This window comes from Culex quinquefasciatus, chromosome 3, assembly GCF_015732765.1.
Source record: "Culex quinquefasciatus strain JHB chromosome 3, VPISU_Cqui_1.0_pri_paternal, whole genome shotgun sequence".
NCBI lineage: Eukaryota > Metazoa > Arthropoda > Insecta > Diptera > Culicidae > Culex > Culex quinquefasciatus.
In genome coordinates, this window is record NC_051863.1 from 152,391,374 (window position 1) to 152,413,620 (window position 22,247).

A 22,247-nucleotide genomic window follows, 5' to 3' on the forward strand; every position below is an offset into this window, starting at 1 on the left:
AACTTGGGTAAATTAATATTTATTCATCAATTCAAATCAAACGATTGAAACAATCAAAAAGGAACCAACATCTCTCACTCGCTCAAATAATTTTAAACACATTCTCCGTCAATCGCACCAGCAGCGGCACCAGCGTGTCCCCTTTCAGCCCGTTGCGCCACTGGTCTTGCAGTAACTTTTCCGCTATCGCCGTCGGTGACTGATCCGGATCCTCCTCCGCACGTCGCGAGATATCAATCGTGAAGAAGATGACCGCTCGCTCGACCAGCGGCCCGTACGAGTCGCAGATCGTGAACAGAGCCCGGGCAGCCTTCGCCGGAACCTGGTCCAAGTCTTGCACCACCATAATGCCGCGCTCTTCCAGCTGCGGCTTGTACCGGTGCAGGAACGCGCTGTAATCGGCGGCAATATCGGGCGTCTCAAAGTCTGCGCTGGTCAGCCGGATCGGTCGGGTGTTGTCGAAGCACTTGGACGTGATGCCGATGATGTCCTCGACGAGACTCTGGCGGACCGTGGCGGAATCGTACAGGAACACAAATGTGGACGGTTCGCCAGGTTTTCTGTACAGCGCTCGGTTGACGCTGACGTTGAGCGTGGTCCACAGCATCGGGTCGATGGTGGGATACTTGGGACGGAGTTGCGTCACGAATTGGTCACAGTGCTGGGGTTTAAATGAGGGTGTTTTGGACAGCCAAAGCATTGCAATTGCCACCGCCGCTAATACTACTATAACTACTCCAGCAATCGCTAGTAGCGAAGTGTTACCACTTTCAGCTTCCGGTCCTGGAGTGGCACCTTTCGACTGTTTCTTGGGGCTTTCCTTTTGCGGTGTGGTCGGTTCCGTGTAGCTAGAGCTTCTTCTGGACGTTGATTTGTCCTGTGGAGGCGAGTCCATCTCCAACTCGTCCGGTTCTACCGACCGTCTCGAGTCGTCTCCGTCAATGCTGGCATCTACATCCTGATGGGACGAAGATTCCGCAATCGAGTGGTGCAGAGATTGACTGGAAATTTGAAAAAATGCTTCATATCGCAAAAAATAAACCAGGTTATTAATGAAAGAACAAACCTGGGCGTATCCATCAAAACATCAGACAAAGTTTCGGATTCCTCTGATGCTAGTGCCGGTGCCGGTTTCTTCGATCGTATAGGTGGTCTTCCTTTTGGACAGTCTCCAAATGGCTGCAATGAAAAGTGGTTAGTTCTATCGAATATAAAGTGCATTGATAAGAAACCACTTTACCGAGTTCGGATGTGAGTCACCCATCACGATTGCGCACGGAAATAGTACGAAGAGCTTGCAATAAAACAAGTGGAACCAGTGGAACCAAAGAAAAAAAAGTATCAAAACGAGGCACTATTTTGATTGGTTGCCGATTTTGAAAGTAAACAAAATTATGGAATTGTCGAAAAGGCCGAATGCAAATAGATCAGAATGTAAGAACAGTCTGTACTCGATTACACTAAAACCTCGGTGGTTTGACACTGATTGTTGCCAAAACCATCTGGGTACTTATGTAGCTTGACATCACGACTTTCTACCTAACGGTACGTTCGATTGAGGGCTAGCTCCGCACTCAGAGCTTTCAAAGTGTTTTTTGCCTTCCTCACCTTACTGAGGAAAGGCTATAAAATCACTCGAAAAATGAACTTTTTAATTAGACCTCCAAGACCTTCCTGCCTTCATTTCCAGAGCAACATTTGAAAGGGGCGGTACGACATTGCTCTTACGGCCTTTCATTACACGCGTTTAAATGGGACGAAAGGCCGTAAGAGCAATGTCGTACCGCCCCTTTCAAATGTTGTTCCAGATTTGTACATATCGATTCAGAATCACCAGCTGAGCAAATTTCTGTGTGTTTGGAATCCAAACTTTAGATGTATGTAGACAATGTCTACTAGACATGTCACATGTACCGAATCAATGTCACTGGAATATCTCGTCACTGGCTGAACAGATTTTGACCGTATTGGCCTCATTCGATTCGTTTTAAGATTCGTCTTTAAGATTGTGATTCGTCTTTAAGATTGTGTAAAGCACATCAAAAGTTATGCTTTAAAAACTGCTGCATATAAATTTCACTATTTGCAAAAAGGGTGGTTTTTGCATGAAAACCAGCCATATTATATATTTTTAGAATGGTTCTGAAATGACCTTTCTTGTGGATTAAGAATTTTCAAGATCTGACTTACCTATCTAAAATTACAAGCAGTTTGAAAAATGGTCTGAATTTACATAACCTCAAATGGTCGGGTCTGATTGCCATGCAAAAGCCCGTGAAGAGGGATGCCATTTTCCTCCAAGGCGATGTCTGTATAATCTTGACAAAAAGTCTGTAGGTAGTCTGTTTTTTGCCTTTCTTACTAAAGAAAGGTATAGTGTTTGCTTTTGGCTCCGACGCCAAATCAAGCTTCGTTCCCAAATCATTTCTCGAGAAATATTCATTCGAAAAATCTGCAAAAAATCATGGACGATCGATTTTCGACGCCCGATCGTTTGACAATGACAGAATTGGTCTATCTTCAATATCCGAATTTTGGCGCTTAATTTACTGTAGAGCACGCGTGACGTCCGTGTGTGGTAAAAAAGTGCTCAATTTTGTGGTAGGGGGTTTCTCAGAGCCCACATTATGGATTTAGGCTCTCTTGGGCGCATTTGAAAGGGGATGTGCTGAACCTGAACCAGTTCCATACCAAATTTGAATTTATCCATTTTTAAGGGGCCTCAGTGTGTTTTCGCCTGATCAGGCGGTTTTCAAATGAAAATTCGGTCGAAAATTGAATATTGAAATCGTTTATTTATCCAAAAAATTGCATTTTTCGAGCCCTACATCCTCCCAAATTTTCATCCATGTCGGTAATGTGGTTCTAGATTTACAGCTTGAGGACTAATTCACTGTGATGGCCTATCTACAATCACTTAGCTTAGAAAATTTCACTTAGCTTAGGAATTTGAATCAATGGAAATGAATCTGAGTTTCTACAATGGAAAAGTAATCAAATTAGAAATTGACGTTTGGTTTGGAAAATTTCAAAATCTACGGTAAGTTGACGTTTCCATATCAAAGGTAAACAAACAACTGCATAGCAACGTATATCAGCCCAGCAAGTTTTCTAAGTTGATTGTGGATGACGAACGTAAGTTGCAGACTTTCCTAAGTAACTACTTTACTTAGATGTTCTAAGCTAAGTGATTGTAGATAGGCCATGAGGGGGAAAAACCCCTAAAAAAGGTAAAAGCTAATTTTCACCAAATGCCAAAACTATTCCTTTAGCATTTTATCTAATTTTTTTTCTCCATATCATAATCTAGACCATACTCGAGGTTCTGAAACAAATTTGACCTCATTCGGATTTACCGTTCAGATTTTAGAAAATTTCCATTTTTGCCTTTCTTACTAAAGAAAGGTATAGTGTTTGCTTTTGGCTCCGACGCCAAATCAAGCTTCGTTCCCAAATCATTTCTCGAGAAATATTCATTCGAAAAATCTGCAAAAAATCATGGACGATCGATCGACGCCTCGTCGGCAAGTTGTCAAGTTGAGCTTCACATGAAGACGCGAGCAATGCTGGCGCGTGATGCTGGCGCGTATTGAGTTTTGATACTAGATTACTCCCTTTTAGTGCAAGTTGCTTTATCGATTGCTCGTTCATCACACATCGCCTATCATGATTATCTATGCTAAGCTTCAGTGAACGCAAACTAGACGCAAGCAGCTATCCGTTCTGAAGCCCCATGCTCATTCTTTTGTATTTATTTTTTGAATTGCTCATTCTCTGATCGATCTCTGAGTGAACGAATTTCTTGTGAGCGTCCAAGCTTCCCATGCGCCAGTGACAACGCACATCGCGGGCAGGGCTGAGCTGTAGGTTGACGCCCTCCTTAAACCATTTGGCGCCCTTAGCAGGGCCCAAGAGAAACTTTGCATTTTGCAAATTTGCCAAGTTGCCGATTTGTGCTGCGCTTTCTTGAAAAAGATAAAGCGCCCCCTCAAGAAGCCCCAGGGCGCCCAAAATGACATTTTCGCAAATTAAAAAAAAAGAGCATAAGGGAGATCAGGGCTAAGCTGTAGGTTAATCGAGCCGCGTTTGTTTGGAATCAACTAGCAGTGCTCTTCAACTTGTTCCGTTTTGATGATTCTTTCCTTTTTCTAGATGCTGCTACGTTGCTAGCATACAATGACCGGTGTTATGGTATATCTGGGTCTGGCCTGTACTTTTTTGTTCGCTGCGATGATTAAATTTATTGCGGCTGGAGTGGCTATTTTTTGCCAAATCATTCAAAAACTTACCTTTAGTAGGAGTGAAATTTTCACCAACAAAAATTTTTCAAAAATTCATCCTTTAGTAACTCTTTGGAAAGGGTCGATTCCTTTGAAAGAGTAACACTGCTGAGTGACTTGTTTTGATCATTTCTTAGTATTTGAGCATTATTTCAGTTTCAATTTTAAAACGATTCATCAAATTTAAACATATTTTTGGAAAATGTTGGTAAGCTATCTGAAATTCTTCGTTAAAAGTTTTTTTCATTTAAATAGTTTTGTGCGGTAGAAGTATTTTTAAAAACGAATAATCTCGTTAATTTTGATATTTTGAAAAGTGCAAAAACACTCAGAGAATACGAACAATTTAGCGATAGGCAGAAAACATTACGAACATCGCAAATTGTGAGCTAATTCTCTGCCTCACAAATAATTTGTTCTGATTTAAAAAAAGAAAATGCTTGTGTGCGAGCACAGCTTACACCCGACCATGGCAAATGAGGCAAAACCAGCGCTTTTCAGTTTTATGAAAAATCATGTTGAGTTTTGAATTGGTTCATGAATGGAATTCGGGATTTTGCATGTTTTGATAGTATCAACAGCCTGCCAAATTTCAGCTGGATCAGAAAGGCTCTATCTCACCCCAGGTGGGATTAAATCGGGTTTTTTACTCATCACTTATGGTACGTTCGTTTGATGGCTAGTTCCACACTGAGTGCCGCACTCAGAGCTGTCAAAGTGTTTTTTTGAAGAAACTCGCGCTAGTACCACACGAGTTTCGCCGCCATCTTGGAACTGAAACTCTAGTGCCGCACTCGATATTTTTTCAGTTTCATGCGAGTTCCACGCGCACTGACAAATGACATTCGATTGAACCAATTGGTTTTAAAACTGGCACCGACGAGTGTGGCACTCAGTGCCGCACTCAAGGGGATGGAAACTCTAATATTACTTAGGAATACTGAGTATACTAATGATATTCCAGTATACTTGTTAGTATACTAACCGAAAAGCAATAAACTTTTAGTATATTAAGATACTCTCAGTATATTGGTAAGTATACTAGCGGTATGTAAAGGAAATAATTAGTATACTAACATATATTTTGATATACTGGTTTCTGGTACTGGTACTGGTACTGGTATAGCTCTAAGAGTTTCCAACCCCTTGGTGCCGCACTGGCTCTTCAAACGAACGTACCATTATTTTTATCCAGCTTTTTAAGCGAAAATGGCGTTCAAATGGTGAACGCCCGAAATGTCAAAATCACGTGGTGGTACCAACATTACGAAAAAAGTGTGCCATGGCATGACAGCCGCATTTTTTTTCTAATGTTGGTGCTACTGCGCGATTTTGACATTTCGGACGTTCAACATTCGAACGCCATCTTCGCTTGAAAACCTGGATTAAGACCTCTTATGTAGAGAGCCTAGAGTTTATTAGAGAACGGACATCTTAAACCAAAAGTACCAATCGAACCAATCGAAGCACGAGAATTGTCAAACTAATGGTACGTTCGTTTGAACAGTCAGTGCGGCACTGAGTGTCACACTCGTCGGTGCCAGTTTTAAAACCAATTGGTTCAATCGAACGTCATTTGTCAGTGCGCGTGGAACTCGCATGAAACTGAAAAAATATCGAGTGCGGCACTAGAGTTTCAGTTCCAAGATGGCAGCGAAACTCGTGCGGAACTGGCGTGAGTTTCTTCAAAGAAACACTTTGACAGCTCTGAGTGTGGCACTCAGTGTGGAACTATCCATCAAACGAACGTACCATAAGGTACCAATCGAGCAAAATCCTTTGTCTTTTGCTCGATTGGTACCTCCGTTTGACAATTCTCGTGGTTCGATTGGTACTTTTGGTTTGAGATGTCCGTTCTCTAATAAACTCCAGGCTCTCTACTCTTAGATGCTGCGATCACGTTAGGGGCGATCCATAAACCATGTGCGCACTATAAAGTTTTTTTTGAAAAGGTTCTATAAGCTAAACCTCCTTGCCCTGATATATCATATATGCATATATGCATCAATAAAAAAAAATAAAACCATCCACATTAACAACCCCCGGGTCTTTTGTGGTCTCTATTGCCAGTTTCTGCTCGAACCTAGGAGTCCGAAGGCTTGAATGGGGAGAGCACCCAAAACTCTTTTTGCTCCAAGGAACCTTCCACCCCAGTGTTTGAACTAACGACCTTTGGATTGCGAGTTCAACCGCCGCCAGCGATTCCACCGGAGTGGGCTTGGTTTGGTGTGTTGTTTGTACTTATGGCATGGAGACGACTCCTACACCTGGAATGACTTAACGGCCTAACAACCAAGGCCGGGACCGACATTTTACTTCCTCATCCGATGGAAGGTTGGAGCAGATGGAAATCAAACCCAGAATCATCCGCTTACAAAGCGGACAGCGTAACCATTCGGCCACGCACTGCCACATGCACTGCATATATGCAGTGAAAACACGGACGAACGGACATGACACGGAGTTTCAAAAAGTGAAGCAGGTTATCTTTTACTTCTTCTTGGCGAAAACCTGCGCAAGCGAGATCGCTTATGTCAAAATCTTCGCGCCACGTGGTCTTAAACGTAAACAAAGACAGCTGATGATGCAAACTCATGGGCACTTTTTGAAATGGTCGTATGATTTTATATTAAAAATACAATTTTTATCAATTTTTCGGCAATTTTAGTAAACATGATAAATTACATAGAATTAAAAGACAAACTTAATGCCAAAAAACTGTTTCTAGTACAATACTAATGCTAAATATTTTAATTAATTATTGCATAAGACGTTTTGAGAAATCATGCGTAATCGTGCAAAGCTACTTCGACAACTTGAGTGTAGATGGCGCAAGTGATAGTTTGCTTCAGAAATTTGAAGAAAATTTGTTCCTGGTGTCATGTCCGTTCGTCCGTGGTGAAAACTTACAGGATATCGTTTCAATAGAATAACAATTACAATTATTGTCTTTCATATGTTTATCCAGGTTTTTAACAATATGGACGAATACCGAATGTAACGCTTGTAACGGTACGGGGGTACTGTCAAACCAATTTTGTAACGCACGCTCCCGTCACGTCATTCTTGAACTCCTGTCAAAAATTTCACCAAGATGGCGTCTCACATTTTTGCTTCCGCACCGCACCGTCCGCACACAACAAAACTATTTCTGCTGGAGTGTTGTCGAGGGTTTCGTTTCTCTACAAAAACAGCTTCCCAGGAGCAACCCACGGCAGATCCGTCTTTATCCGCTGGCCGGAACGTGAAACGATAGTGCCCGAGATAGTGCCAGAAATGCCAGAAATTAACCGGAGACAGCAAGGCCGAAAGATGCTCGTGGAAGAACCTTTACTTTTCGCTTTACTTCCTGCAACCTCCAGCCGGAACCGAGTCCGTGGCTAAGAAAAACATCCGAGGCAACATTCGCTGGCCACTGGCCGTGGAACAGTGGAAAAGTCAGTGTGAAGACACAGAACCTGTTGGTTTCGGGTAGCGGCTGCCGGTAGAAACTGGTTGTCTCGGGTGTTTTTCTTTACCACGGACACGGTTCCAGCTAACAGTTCTGTCGCGAGTTTCTTTCTGGCGTCCTGATCCGTGCATTTGTCTGGTTCTCGGGTTTCCGACCAGTAGGTTTTATCTGGGGTATTTTCTTGCGATTTTTCCACTCTTCAGCGAGCGCTACTTTGTTCCCAGCAGTAGCCATCCGGCAGAAACGTTTGAGTCTCGGATGCCTTTGGTGTAAAAGTACGGTTCCTAACCCCGCACTAAAATAAGTGCAACAACAGATAGATTTGTTTTGTGAACATAACCTTAAACTAGAGATGGTGTGATCCTTCCGGAATGAGGAAAACTTTTGGAAAATGGACCAGGAAATGTGGTTCGGTGGAACAGTTGGCAAATGTTTTAGAAAATTTGTTTTTATTTTGATTCTCGCCATGTCGGTAAAAATTGACGGGCGGCCCACCGTTTTTTTGTTTCTAGCTGCAGAGATCCACCTGGTTTGGTTGACCCTGGGCAACCCACCAGCGAATAGAATGTGCACCAAATTGCTAAAAATCTCGAGGACAGAAAGAACCTGCTGGCCAGAAACACGCGACAGAACTGTTAGCTGGAACCGTGTCCGTGGTAAAGAAAAACACCTGAGACAACACCGTTTCTACAGGAAGCCGCTGCCCGAAACCAACAGGTTCTGTGTCTTGTATTTCCCACTCACTTTTCCACTGTTCCATGGCCAGTGGCCAGCGAATGTTGCCTCGGATGATTTTCTTAGCCACGGACACGGTTCCGGCTGGAGGTTGCAGGAAGTAAAGGTTTTTTTCACGAGCATCTTTCTGCTTTGCTGTCTCGAGTTTATTTCTAGCACTATGGACTTGGTTCCAGCCAGCAGATCTGTCTGGGGTTGTTCCTGGGCAGCGGCTTTCGGAGAGAAACGGGTTGTCTCGAAAATATTCCGGGCAGCAGCAGAAAATGTTTTGTTGTGTGCGGATGGGGTGGAAGCAAAAATGTGTGACGCCATCTTGGTGAAATTTTTTGACAGGAGTTCAAGAATGACGTGACGTGAACGTGCGTTACAAAATTGGTTTGACAGTACCCCCGTACCGTTACAAGCGTTACCTTCGGTATTCGTCCATGTTGTTAAAAACCTGGATAGGACCTATACAAAAAAATCTGGAATTTAAGAATTGCAAATTTACTAATTAAAATATTAAAATTAAAAAAATAAAAGTAAAAATCTAAAATTCAAAGCTTAAAATAAAAGAATTAAGAATAAGGCCCAGTGCAAAAACTTTGGAAAAACTGTGATTTTACGGATTTAATTCAAAAACGAATAAATTGCATGATAAACAACTTTTGAGAGAAGAGAAAGCAGATTCTGATGCAAACAAACCAACTTTTGTGGCAGCCCGTGGTTTGAATGTATTTGTGAATTTTAGAATAGACTTTTACCTTTTTAAAACTCTTTTCTAAGCAAAAAACGACCTCTTGATGTTTCTTTGATTTCAATTCAAGTTTTTACTCATTTTTTTCGATTCGACCCGCCGGTCCAATCCCGCGTCATAAAAAAAGCAGTAAAAACATCGCACGCGCGAGGTCGCCCGCAAATGTCAAACTTGTGATTATTTTTAGTCATTCTCCGTATTTGGCTTACGTCGAGTGCATTATCGTCAAAAAATTCAAATAAAACAACGGAGAAACCTCCGGAAACCCATCCCAAACTCGCTCGAGTGGCCACACAGCAACTTCCAGCTTGCCCGGTGTGACGCGCGCGAAAAGAAACCCTTCGTGTTCAACAAACAACTTTAATTACCTCAACCCAGTCGTGCGTCGTTTCGTTGCAACAGCAAAATGCCTGGTCTGACGCTGAAGCTGAAAACGAAAACCGGCCAGCAGCACATCGTCTCGAACCTGGACAAGGATGGCACGACGGTGGGCGCGCTCAAGCAGAAGATCACCGAGCTGACGGCGATTCCGGGCGCGGGGCTGCACGCCGTGCTCGGCTTTCCGCCCTTCAAGCAGCTGGACTTTAGCCGGGACGAGGCGCCGATCGCGTCGATCGGGATCTCCAACGGGGACACACTGATCGTGGAGGAGAAGCAGCTCAGCCAGGCGGAACGGGACCAGCTGGAGGCGGCGAAGCGGCTCGAGCAGGACGAGAAGCTCGCGAAGGAGCTGGCGGCCCAGGAGGGGGGTGACTTGGGAGTGGGGGCTGGCTTCGGGGGGATTCTGCTCAAGCAGGTCGTCCCCAGCGACAATTCGTGCCTGTTTACGAGCATCGGTGAGGAAGGGGGGATGGGGAGTGGTATCGATTTGAGTATGCAAATTTAATTGATTTTTTTGTTTCTCTACTCAAACAGGATTCGTTCTCACCGGGAAGGTAGATCCGGAGAGCAGTCAGTACATGAGGCAGATTATTGCGGCCACGGTCAACGGGAACAAGCAAGAGTACAACGAGGGCATTCTGGGCAGGCCGAACGACGAGTACTGTGCGTGGATTCTGCAGCCGGAATCGTGGGGCGGTGCGATTGAGGTATCGATCCTGTCCGCGTACCACGGCATCGAGTTCGACGTGGTGGACATTACGAACGCCATCATCAACCGGTTCGGTGAGGACAGAAACTACGGCATGAGAGCGTTCCTGCTGTTTGACGGCATTCACTACGATCCGCTGTACCTGGAGTCCACGTCGGTAAGTCAATCTTTAAGCTTGAACTCGGTAGAAATCGAATGTCAACGCAATATCCATCCCGCAGGGCGAACCTCCCAAGACGATCTTCCCGATCGAGGATAACGCGGTGTACGTGCAGGCGGAGCAGCTCGCCCAGGAGGCGAAATCGTCGCGTCAGTTTACCGACGTGAACAAGTTCACCCTCAAGTGCAACAACTGCGGCATCTTCCTCAAGGGGCAGGTCGAGGCGCAGCAGCACGCGAAAGAAACGACCCACGTCAACTTTGGCGAGGTTTGATGCAGCAGCAGCAATTTGTGTCTTAAAATCAGCTGTCGAGGGAGTTTTATTATGTAGTTATTTTTTGTTTTTTGAAAATAGGAGAGATGAGAGGAGAGAGTGTGTTGGGGCCGAGTGTGGGCGAGCATTCTAGGATTTAAAGCGCGAAAAGGCAGTCAAATTTTCGAGTGGTTTGCTAAATTGTGGTGGCTTTCTTGCGTTAGGCTTTCAATTTATATTAGCGTTTCTATTTGCGATCAATTCTTGCATGAGAGATTAAATTCTACCTAATCAGAAGAGAGAAGAAAAGCTACCGTACTGTTAAACTGTAGTTCTTTCCCTAATTAAATAAATCTTTTAACTGAGCCGTGCACAATTTGTGGTTTTGCAAACTTCAATATCACACACATACACAGACACATTCGCCATTTGCGATTCCGGTTGCCGAAGAGAGCAAACATCACACGCACGCACTAATTAGACCTGTGCGAAAAGCCGTGTGGTTTTGCTGCGTGAAATTGGTCCAGATTTGCGGCAGGGTGGTCGGCGTGATGTACGTAAACACACTTCGATTGCTTAATTAACCAAAGGATGTCGTAAAGTTGGGGGCTAGCGTGACGGTCCGTTGGGCTGAGGGGTAAGTTATTGCGGATGAAAAGGGATGTTAAAGCTGACACTTCAAGCTTTTTACTCACATTAATTTGAGCTTTAAGTTGGTTTCGAGCATACTTATCAAAAAAGAAAAAAATCTTTCCGCAGTGCTTTAAGCTACAATTTTCGTGTCACTCATTTTCACGCTCTCCACCTCAGGCAGGCTGATTCGCTCAGCAAAAGGTGCTAAACAAAATTACCTTCCACCACTCTTTCACCATCGTTAATGTTTCGCGTGTTTGATAAGGCGATATTATTCACCCACACCCGCCCACTCCAAATTGCCCCATGTTCTTCCGTTTCCATCAAACTCATTCTGGCAGTAAGACCAACATCAAATCAAGATTTTTGATTTTGGTGGTAAGGATTTTCTAAGCGATTTTTTTTTTCAATCGAAATTGACCTCATTTTGATTCTCAATCACATAAGAAAAACTGACAGATTTTAATAAAAATCTTGATTTTTTAATAAGTGACTCAGAGAAACAGGTTTTGCATTGTTAAATAAAGCAATCTTTTTTTCCAATTCCGAAGCAAAATAACAACCCTATCAAAAGTTATTTATGCACATTTTAAAGGCCGGATCTCATATATTTCGATGAAAACGTTGCCCGGATCTATCATGCGACCTGTCGATGGATAGGTGATAAAAAAACCCTTCCAACGAGTTCAAAATATTGAAGATCTGACAACCCTATCAAAAGTTATAAGCACATAAGTGCCCTGATTTATGAAGATCTGACTACCTAATCTGATGGTATGAATAATGAATCAAGTTGATAGAACACTGAATGGTCCGCCCTTTTGTATCTATTTTGGATAGCAGATAGCATACCGAAAAAAAATTAACACTTTTCTACACTTTTCTTTTGAACGGTGAGTTCCCTTAACACAAGAATGTTTGACATATCGTCAGTTGTGTGCTATCTTGTGACAACGACCATTTAGAGCATCATTACCGGTGCGTTGCGGAAATTGTTGCTATTTTATTAACCCGTAACGCTTCTATTTTAGTTTAGTCACCCGGTCCCACACCGGTCGTTGCTAAATTGGGTTAGCAATTTACTACCCGGCAACCTTACCGGTGGCTGCTGTATGGCAGTTTCATGAAAATGATTCGAAATCATTGTTTGAAGATAACATAAAAGCTTTCACACTTTAAATTATATGTTTTTATTGATACAAAAAAACCATACTACAAAAACAGAAGGCGCCTTCCAGAACCACTTTGGATGCTTGTTGGCCAAATGGCCAGTCAACATGGAATCGGAATACCAGAAAAATGGCCAACTTGATTATTTTTATGAAAACTTGTCATGTTGGATATTAAACTTTATGAAATTGAAAGATATGTAAATCTACGGTCATTCAGATGTTTGCTGACCCATTCTGGCCAATCTGGAACCGGTTACCGATGGCCCCTTGGGGACACTTTCGGAACATGAGAGAAACCCTATAATCCGACATATCAAACTTCATGAAATTGAAAGATATGTCAATCTACGGTCATGCCGTTGTTCACTGACCCATTCTGGCCAATCTGGAACAGGTTACCGGTGGCCCCTTGGGGACACTTCCGGAATATGAGAGAAATCCTATCATCCGACATATCAAACTTCATGAAATTGATAGTTATGTCAATCTACGGTCATGCCGTTGTTCACTGATCCATTCTGTCAATTCTGGAACCGGTTACCGGTGGCCTCTTGGGGACACTTCCAGAATATGAGAGAAATCCTATTATCCGACATATCAAATTTCATGAAATTGAAAGATATGTCAATCTACGGTCATGCCGCTTTCTTCTTTTTTCTTCTTCTTCCCTATCTCTCCCAAAAAAATTTCAGGGGAGAGGGGGGGGGGGTGTTTTCCTGAAGCCCACCCCCCTAGCTACGTGCCTGCATCCTTCAATTTCATGAAGTTTGATATGTCGGATGATAGAATTTCTCTCATATTCCATAAGTGTCCCCAAGAGGCCACCGGTAACTGGTTCCAGAATGGCCAGGATGGGTCAGCGAGAAGCGGCATGACCGTAGATTGACATATCTTTCAATTTCATGAAGTTTGATACGTCGGATAATAGGATTTCTCTCATATTCTGGAAGTGTCCCAAAGGGGCCACTGGTAACCGGTTCAGGATTGGCCAAGATTGGTCAGCGATTAACGGCATGACCAAAGATTGGCATATCTATCAATTTCATGAAGTTTGATATGTCGGATAGTGGGGTTTCTCTCATATTCCGAGAGTGTCCCCAAAGCCACCGGTAACCGGTTACAGAATGGCCAGAATGGGTCAGCGAACAACAGCATGACCGTAAATTGACATATCTTTCAATTTCATAAAGTTTGATATGTCGATGTTTATTGACATATCTATCAATTTCATGAAGTTTGATATGTTAGATGATAGGGTTTCTCTCATATTCCGGAAGTATCCCCAAGGGGCCACCGGGAACCGGTTACAGAATGGCCAGAATGGGTCAGCGAACAACAGCATGACCGTAAATTGACATATCTTTCAATTTCATAAAGTTTGATATGTCGATGTTTATTGACATATCTATCAATTTCATGAAGTTTGATATGTTAGATGATAGGGTTTCTCTCATATTCCGGAAGTATCCCCAAGGGGCCACCGGGAACCGGTTCCAAAATGCCCAGAATGGGTTAGCGAACAACGACATGACCGTAGATTGACATATCTATCAATTTCATGAAGTTTGATATGTCGGATGATAGGGTTTCTCTCATATTCCGGAAGTGTCCCCAAGGGGCCACCGGTAAACGGTTCCAGATTGGCCAGGATGGCTCAGCTAATAACGGCATTACCAAAGATGGACAAATCTTTCAATTTCATGGAGTTTGAAGTGCAACATGATGGGTTTTCACCAAAAAAGTCAAGTTAGTCGTTCATCGGGTACCCGGGAACCGGTTCCAGGTTACCCGGAAGTGGCCACTAACACTCCAGAGTGGTTCTGGCAATCGTGTATTGTATTTTTAGTAAGTTTTATGGATCAATTTCAAATATTGTGAGAGTATTTGTATAACATATATGTGTAAAACATTAAAACATGAACTTTTCGGATTTTCCGGATTTCCAGAACCGGTAGGTCACCTGGCCCTGATATTAATATTTGTGGTCATAGTACAGGTAAATACCTGTCTAATGCAACCCGGAGCATCCTGATTGGTTGAAATTTGCCTGAGATACAGGTCGTCAAAGTTGGGGTCTCAAAAAGGTCTTTTTTCGGATGTAGCCGATTCCCGTGGCCACCGGTATCCAAATCCGGTTTTCCATGTCGGTTTCGAAAAGGGGACGTCCTAAGCTTTCATTTGTGACCAAAAGAACCGGAATCGGTCAAAAACTGGATTTATGACGATTTTTTAAAGTTTGGGGTCGAAAAGAACCCCAATACCTTATGTGGGAACCAGCAAAAACTTTCAGAAAGCCTAGAAGCATCCTCTCTGATGTAAAGGGAACTCCTTCCGGATGTTTTTGCCGGCTCTGACTGTCGGAAGTCCAAACAGCATCCTCCTCTGCGCAGGGAACTCGTTCCGGATGGTTACGAAACCAGCAAACATCATCCGGAAGGAGTTCCCTGCGCATGAGATGATGCTGCCGGATTTTTTGCCAGCTCCGTGACCATCCGGAAGGAGTTCCCTGCACAAGAAGAAGGACGCTGTTTGGCCTTCCGAGTATTCAGAAAAATGGGAAAACCATTCTCATGAGCAATGAATTTTAGAATTTTAGAATTTTAGAATTTTAGAATTTTAGAATTTTAGAATTTTAGAATTTTAGAATTTTAGAATTTTAGAATTTTGAAATTTTAGAATTTTAGAATTTGAGAATTTTATAATTTTAGAATTTTAGAATTTTTGATTACCCAAATTTTTGGTATTTAGAATTTCAGATTGCTAAAATTTTGAATTTCGAAATTTCAGATTATTAAAATAACAATTTTAGAAATTTCGAAAAAAAAATATTTTTTTTATTTCTTTTGTTATTATAAAAACCATGAAAACATTTTTTTTTTCGAATTTTTGACTTTCTGAATTTTTGAATTTGGAATGTTCTGATCATTTTATTTTCGCCAAGAATGTTTAAATTAAAAAAAAAATATTTCTACCGATTAAATTCCATTCCAAAATTCGAAAGTGAAGGCCAGCTTCTGTTACGTCCAATCAAGTTCATATTTGGCGCCCACCAGAACAAGCCCCAATAATAGTTTTTGTTACACATTCTAATGTCTATATCTTAGGGAAAAGTTTGTAATATTTGATTTACAAAATTAAAAATTCAATAAATCCAGTATAAAATTAAAAATAAATAAGGTTAAAAATCATTACTCATCATCATTACATCATAACATATAAAAAATATTTTTTACATAATCTTTATCTTTATTTTTCGACGTTTCGTACTAACAAAATACAAACAAACATTTTCAACATTTTCAAAATTTCCATCCGCGCGAAATCCGCGCCTGAGCAAAATCAGCCAGCGCGAAACAAGGGTTTCCAGCAAGGCCTCAGACTGGCAAGTAATTAATAATTACTTTGATTTTAAGCTGGTAATTAGGTAATTCATTAATTACTTAGTAATTCATGGTTATTAGAGTAATTTAGAGTCATTATTTGGTAATCAAAGTAATTTTAAGTAATTAAAGTAATCTTTTTTATATTGTACTTCTTCAACGAAACTTTTTGATTTTTTCGATATAATCTATTAGAACAGTATTTCTTTTTCATTTCAAATAAGAGTGTCACACATAGATTCAAGAAAGACTGGTTCTGTATGTAGAAGGCCTTATTCACCATAGTTCTCTCCTAAAACTTTCCTAAAATTTATTTTCAACATGTTGTTTAGCGAAGCTGATTAACAACAAAAGGCAACGCCATGATATATTACCCAGTGAAAAATGTTTCATGAATCCAAAATCTATTTATTTTTATTAAATAATTGTAAAAATCCAGAGTTTTTTCTTTAAAGGACCTAAAAACTATTGTTTTTCATATGTTTATTGGGCTCAATTGAAAAAGTCGAGAAATATGATTTTTTTTTCTGCAAGAACTAAATTAGAGTTGGTTATTTTTTTCTATGTTTTTTCTATGTTTTTCCTTCTAATAGACAGTCAAAATTATTTGAAGTTTATGTGGATCAAATATTCAAAACCAAAATTTACTTAATTATCATTGATAAAAGCAAAGTTTTCAAGTGAAAGCCATTTAAAAATCAATTAAAATAAAAAAAAAGTTTTTTTAATATATTTTTTAAGCTAACTACAGCAGTTGACAGTCCTGTAATATCTCTTTTTTAAGAGCTGAGCTCTTTTCTTGAAACATTTCCAAATATTTCTGAGACAAATGTTTCATTGTTAAAAATCAAACTCAGTGAAATTAGAATTGACTAAATAGATGACGAAATTAAATCCAATGTAAATCATAAATTACTTATTATCCGTATTTTTGGTACTGGTTTTTTTAATATACTTGAGAAAAAAAACAAACGAAATAATGTCAAACCAATGTTCGACAAACATTCTAAAACATAACGTTATTTTGAAGAATTTCACAGTTTTCATAAAGAGCCGCTGCAAATATTTTTCAAAGTTTATGTTTGGCTTGAAAATCTGGGAGCCTTTTTTCAAACAACTTTAAACAACAATATTTCAAAGTGTAAACATGAAACTATTGTGAATTCTTCTGCTATTTTCAATAAAAATTATACAAAAAATCACAATATCCCAATTAATAAAAATAAATTAAAAAACATAATTTAAGACTTAACAATACTGTTTGTACTTTGCTTGATATTGAGTGTTTTTATTTTATTTCATTAAATTTTGAAAGAGCTATCGAATGAGCTATAAATAAATATTCAAGATTAGAACCGTAGAAATAAATACTCAAATCTATTTAATATTAAATTATATATTTTTTCTTAATAATGAAAAGTAATAAAGTAGTTAATGTAATTAATCAATTTGGACCAGTAATTTGAGTAATTAATTGGCAGACTGGCAAGTAATAAACGCTTCTGGAAACCCTTGGCGCGAAACGCGCCATCCGCGCAATCCGCGCCGTCCGTAACAACCCTGGGGTTCGCACTGGTGATCTCGGAAAATATCCGGGATGAAGTAACTTTTTGTCGATTCCATCTGCGCTCACGCTCCCCTGCGCGATGGCGGCCAACACGGCGTTTGTTTGTTTACCTTTTTGCACACGGCCGGTAGACGAACACGGCCGGCCTTTGGCATGCTGGAGAAGCAAACTCGCGGGTAATCACAATCAACTACGGCGACAAATTTCGAAAAAATTTTAGAGCACAGAGCACTTGACTGCTGCTTGCTCTCGTGCGTACACGGAGGGTCTACATAGAATTTCCAGAGTTATATAAACTTTTATACTAAGTAGTTAGTAAACTTTATATTCAATCTCAATTATTTTTTTAATCAGTCAAGGATGCCTATTTGGAGTTGGGAGACTGGATTTATGGTGATTTGTCAACAAATAACATTTTTTATGTTAATTTTTCAAAAGGTGTACAAACTTTTTTTGCACCTTTTTTGATTTCTATAATAGTATTTGTTTTATAACTTTTTATGGAAATCGACTTTTCATGAGCTTTTTGTAGCAAAATGTTCGGCATGAGTTTCTAAACAAAATGTAGTACTAGGTTTCTGTCAAACTTTAAATTATTTATAAGTTTCATCACTAAATGTACATAGTGCCCAAGGGGTGTAAATACTTTTTTTACATACTGTAACGTAACTTTTGATTGTTTTTATAAGGCAGGATAAGGGTGGTCTCAGCCGGACTCATATTGGACGCTCTGGAATGTGCTCAACTTTGCTGAAGAGAGTATGGTGCTAACTTGCTCCTAAAAGAAGATATAGCGTTCTCAAAACTCGTCTAAAACGTGATTTTCGAGCAAAAAACACGTTTTAGACGAGTTTTGAACACGCTGTATCTTTTTTTAGGGGCATGCTAGCACCATACTCTCTTCGGCAAAGCTGTAGAGCACGTTCCAGAGCGTCCGAATATGAGTCCGGCTTTGATATAGCATGAAACGTGTATTTGATAAATATCAAAATCCAAAAAAAAAAGTTTTTCCCATACAAATTTATATGGAATATCGAATCGCTTTGCGCAAAGTGAGGACTAAACCAATCGGTCCCAAACTTTAGGGAGTTGTTTAGGACCCCAAAAGGAACCGAAAATGTGCTGTGCTCACTAAATTTCAACAACTTTATTTTTTTCCATACAACCATATTACACCCTAGTGGCCCATTCTGTCCCAAAACCAAGGGGGTCCATTCTGCCCCCACTGCCCCTGTTTATAAAACTTCTTAGTACTAGAAATGCCCAGCGTACCTTTTTTGCAACATGGCAAGCTAAATTTGGTTCAGTCGTGTCAGAGAAAAGATTTTTTAAAAATGTGTTATTATGCGAATATCGTTGAAAAACACAATTGTTTGAATAATTTGAAACGCGTTTCACTGGAGATCTGATGTCTCAGGACTGGATGGACCAAACTGGCTTCAATTTTCAGTGAAGACTCTCTGCAAACTTTGAGCTCCCCAGTATTTTTTTTGTCACCACGTGCGCCACTTGTCTGGCAACGCAAATTCCAACATCTTCTCACGCGAGCGAGTGGTTGTGGCAGAGTAAAATTACAGTTTTTCCGCTCTCCTTTAGCTGTTTGGCGCGCACTTTTTTGGCGAGGTGAGGAAACTTTCCACTTTTAAATTGCCCCCTCGTCACCGTGAGAAGCCGCCAGGCCAGGAGGAGGAGTCATTTTTTTACGCCTCACCTTCCTTAAAACGCTTTTTCCGCTTTTCCTCAGATTTTCCGACTTCGTATCACCATGGGAAATAATGAATCACATCAGAGCCAGCAGCAGCAGCACAAGATTCGTCTGATTGCGATGGAGAAAATCGTCGCCGAAAGTGAAAAGTTCGCCCAGAAACAATCGATTGTGGTGGAAAATTTGCGCCACCGGGTGCGAACCCTGGAGTGCCGAACGGAAGCACTGGAGAAAATGGTCCACGCCGCCGGTCTGCTGATTGCGGTCCTGCTGGTTGCGCTGCTGGTTGTCGTCAACTGCTGGAGTCATCACAATTGAGAGGGAGTTGGGCGTCGTTTTTTTTTTTTCTACAAAACTTTGACTTTATTATCAGAGCCGTTTAAACACTTGTAAGCATCAGTAATTTGTTTATGTATAACTTAACTTTCTTTTTCTTTGTTTAACGATACTAACGTTAATATACATGCTTACTTCACAAAAGCTTCGTTCGACTGCACTTTAGAATTAACCTTAACCTCACTTATATTTAAATTAATAAGAGAACAGTTCACACATGGAAGGTGGTCAAATAGAGAGTCGTTTTAAAGCTACCATACACACAAAACTTAAGTCACATTTTGCTTAGTTGTAATCAATCAGTTGTTAGAAACACAAATTGTTTGGATAATTTGCTGACCTAACTATTTTTTAATTCATTACTGATTTGTCAACAGTTTCGAAAAAAAAAGCATTGGAAAAAGTCGATTTTGAGACCAATTTTTTTTATTATCTAAAAATATCAATTGTCTCTTTCTGCATGGTTTGAAGAAACTATGTAATGGATAGGTTTTTTATGCTTTGGCGCTATAAACAAACTTAAAGTAGGTGCCGTTCTTCTCCATTGAAGTTTTGTTCTGTCAACATTTCAAAGGAGAAGCTTGGTACTTTACAATTTATTCTGAAATTCAGTGTACACTCAACCCCCGGTGGTTGGTCACTTTTTCGTTTGACACTTTTTTAGTTTGTACCCCGATGGTTGGTCAAAGTCAAACTAAAAAGTGACGAACTGTCACTTTGTACACGGCGCTCACGCAAACTATCAAAACAAACGTTTGGTAGTGTGTGTGAACTCAGTGTAAAAAGGGTGTCAAACTAAAAAATGACCCCGTTCGTTTGACAACAGTTGGTGTCAAACCATCGGGGTTTGAGTGTATACGGAAAATAATTTTCAATGCATTTTCAGTACAAAATTATCAAAAATAAAAACGAAATAAAATAATACTTTTTTCAAATAAGTTTTTTTTTTCTATTTGACTTCCTCCCACGAGTGCCACCGTAATCACAAATCAACCACAACTTCCCACAAGCCTGCACGTGTCCGTGTGTATGTATACATTAATGTTTGCCAAGTTTTGAAAAATATTTACAAATGTTATGCAAAACTATCCGCTACAATCTTCGCTCCCGTTACTAGCTCGGCCCGTGACCAACCTCACAATCACGGTTCTATTTGATAACATCACAATCGCAGTCCTCGTCCAGCTTTTCGTAGCTTTGGTTCATATTTTTTCTGATCACTTTTTTGCTGGCACTGCGAATCGCTGCCACTGCTGTGCTGTCAGCAGTGTTGCCAGTTATCTCCGTCGTCGTCGTCTCAGTTCTCGGTTGGCCGTGTCAAATGGTCCCGTTGATACGCCGCCGGCCAGCGTGCTCTTCTCCATCATCATCGTCGTCCTCGTCGTCCTCGTCCTCGAGGCTTTGGCCCGGTTTGGGCATCGAGTCGTCCACCAGTACGTCGGTGAGGTTGTCGTACCTGGAAGGAATAGAGAAAAAAGTGAAATTTTAGATAATGAGTGAAAGGGTTTTTAAAACACTATGTTAATTAAACAGCAATAAAATGCATTCCAGAAAACCTATTTTCGATATTTTTTCCTAATTTTATTTTTATAATATTGAAAAGTAGAAAAAATCTTTTGGTGAATCAATTGTAATCACATGCAACAAGCTTTGCTGTCTTTAAAAATAATGTCGTGTATATAGTTTTTTAACGTTAATTTAACCATCTTTTTAAACCTTTGGGACTCGTACAAAGGCGTCATTCCCAAGCAACACACTTTGTCAGATAAACGTATTTCCTAACTGGTTGTATAACCGAACGGCCTCGTTACCACAACTTGTTCTACAACTCCAATTGTGTTTAAACATAGTGTTTTCGTTGTGTAGTGAAATAAGCATTATTTCATTTTCGTACAGCGATTTTTGTCATAGAATGCGTGCTAAGTTCTTCTTGCCAACATAAGACGCTAGCTAAAATTATATATTGTCCCACCTTGACATTTACTCAAAATTCTTTTTATTACAAATCTTAAGTCCAATCGAATGAGAAAAATCAAGAAATTTCATCACCAACAACAAAAGCATAAACAAGAGCATGTGTGAGATTCCCTCTGAATGATTTTTTAAGTGAAATCGTGTTAAAAGTGAAATTAATCACAAATATTTTTCAATCTTGCGAGGTCATTTTCTCAACTTTCTGAAAATGCATATGGGACAGTTATGCGAACAGGGGCAGTACAGCCCAGATATCGAGTGCCAACTTCAAAAGCACCGCAGTTAAACAACACCCAGTTACCGAACAAGTATTGTGTTTTTAACATGCATTATTTATGATAAAATGTACTGCTTCCTCATTATAGTTACTTCCTTATAATAATTATAACCCTTTGCAATAAAATAAGATTTTTTGAATCTCAACTTACATTTCAGAAGGGCCAAATAATATGATTAAAGCAGTTTTGAAAGAAAAATCATGAAATTTTTTTTTTGCTGGAGCTGAAAAAGTTTCACAAAAGGTTCGCTTTTTAACATTGAAAATCTGTTCATTGTTTTCCAAAATATCATCGATTGAAAATTGAGGGTCAATTAAGTAGAACTTTAAAAAAACTATCAGCAACAAAATGTCTAAACATACAAATTGTAGCATTTTGTAAGCTTTTCAAATATTTTTTTTTCTATTAAGGATGGACATTATTAAAACAAAAGATTTTGTTGGTTAATTTAACCTAAAAATGACTATAGATCAAGGACTCACTTTAGGGAACATCCA

The 22,247-nt window shown here is 40.2% G+C and overlaps 3 protein-coding genes across 7 annotated transcripts in view; 1 reads left to right on the plus strand and 2 right to left on the minus strand.

Annotated features, from left to right (window-relative positions):
* Positions 1-3: 3 nt before the first annotated feature.
* Positions 4-1,394, minus strand: LOC6051586. The gene is made up of 3 exons (XM_001867970.2): positions 1,241-1,394; positions 1,067-1,179; positions 4-1,001 (listed from the first exon to the last, which is right to left on the minus strand). Exons 1-3 carry the CDS (start codon positions 1,262-1,264, stop codon positions 83-85), a joined length of 1,056 nt encoding a protein of 351 aa, XP_001868005.2. The 5' UTR covers positions 1,265-1,394; the 3' UTR covers positions 4-82.
* A 7,975-nt stretch (positions 1,395-9,369) lies between these two features.
* Positions 9,370-11,081, plus strand: LOC6051591 (ubiquitin thioesterase OTU1). Its single transcript, XM_001867969.2, has 3 exons — positions 9,370-10,038; positions 10,118-10,449; positions 10,514-11,081. The coding sequence occupies exons 1-3, from the start codon at positions 9,609-9,611 to the stop codon at positions 10,724-10,726; spliced, it is 975 nt and encodes a 324-aa protein (XP_001868004.2). The 5' UTR covers positions 9,370-9,608; the 3' UTR covers positions 10,727-11,081.
* A 9,250-nt stretch (positions 11,082-20,331) lies between these two features.
* The window catches only part of LOC6051594, a 73,645-nt gene continuing 71,729 nt past the window's right edge, over positions 20,332-22,247 (minus strand). For all 5 annotated transcript variants that reach the window (XM_038264765.1, XM_038264764.1, XM_038264763.1 and 2 more), the window contains one exon: positions 20,332-20,954. In XM_038264765.1, the coding sequence (XP_038120693.1) occupies positions 20,816-20,954 (139 nt within the window). In that variant the 3' untranslated portion in view covers positions 20,332-20,815. The remainder of the gene's footprint in view (positions 20,955-22,247) is intronic.

Excerpts from the sequence above, each read along its gene's own strand:
- LOC6051586 (XM_001867970.2), bottom strand. The coding sequence starts at position 1,264 with ATGGGTGACTCACATCCGAACTCG. Across the intron at positions 1,180-1,240 it reads GTGACTCACATCCGAACTCG|CCATTTGGAGACTGTCCAAA; the intron begins GTAAAGTGGTTT and ends TTTTCATTGCAG. Across the intron at positions 1,002-1,066 it reads GTTTTGATGGATACGCCCAG|TCAATCTCTGCACCACTCGA; the intron begins GTTTGTTCTTTC and ends TCAAATTTCCAG.
- LOC6051591 (XM_001867969.2), top strand. The coding sequence starts at position 9,609 with ATGCCTGGTCTGACGCTGAAGCTGAAAACGAAAACCGGCCAGCAGCAC. Across the intron at positions 10,039-10,117 it reads GTGCCTGTTTACGAGCATCG|GATTCGTTCTCACCGGGAAG; the intron begins GTGAGGAAGGGG and ends CTACTCAAACAG. Across the intron at positions 10,450-10,513 it reads TGTACCTGGAGTCCACGTCG|GGCGAACCTCCCAAGACGAT; the intron begins GTAAGTCAATCT and ends TCCATCCCGCAG.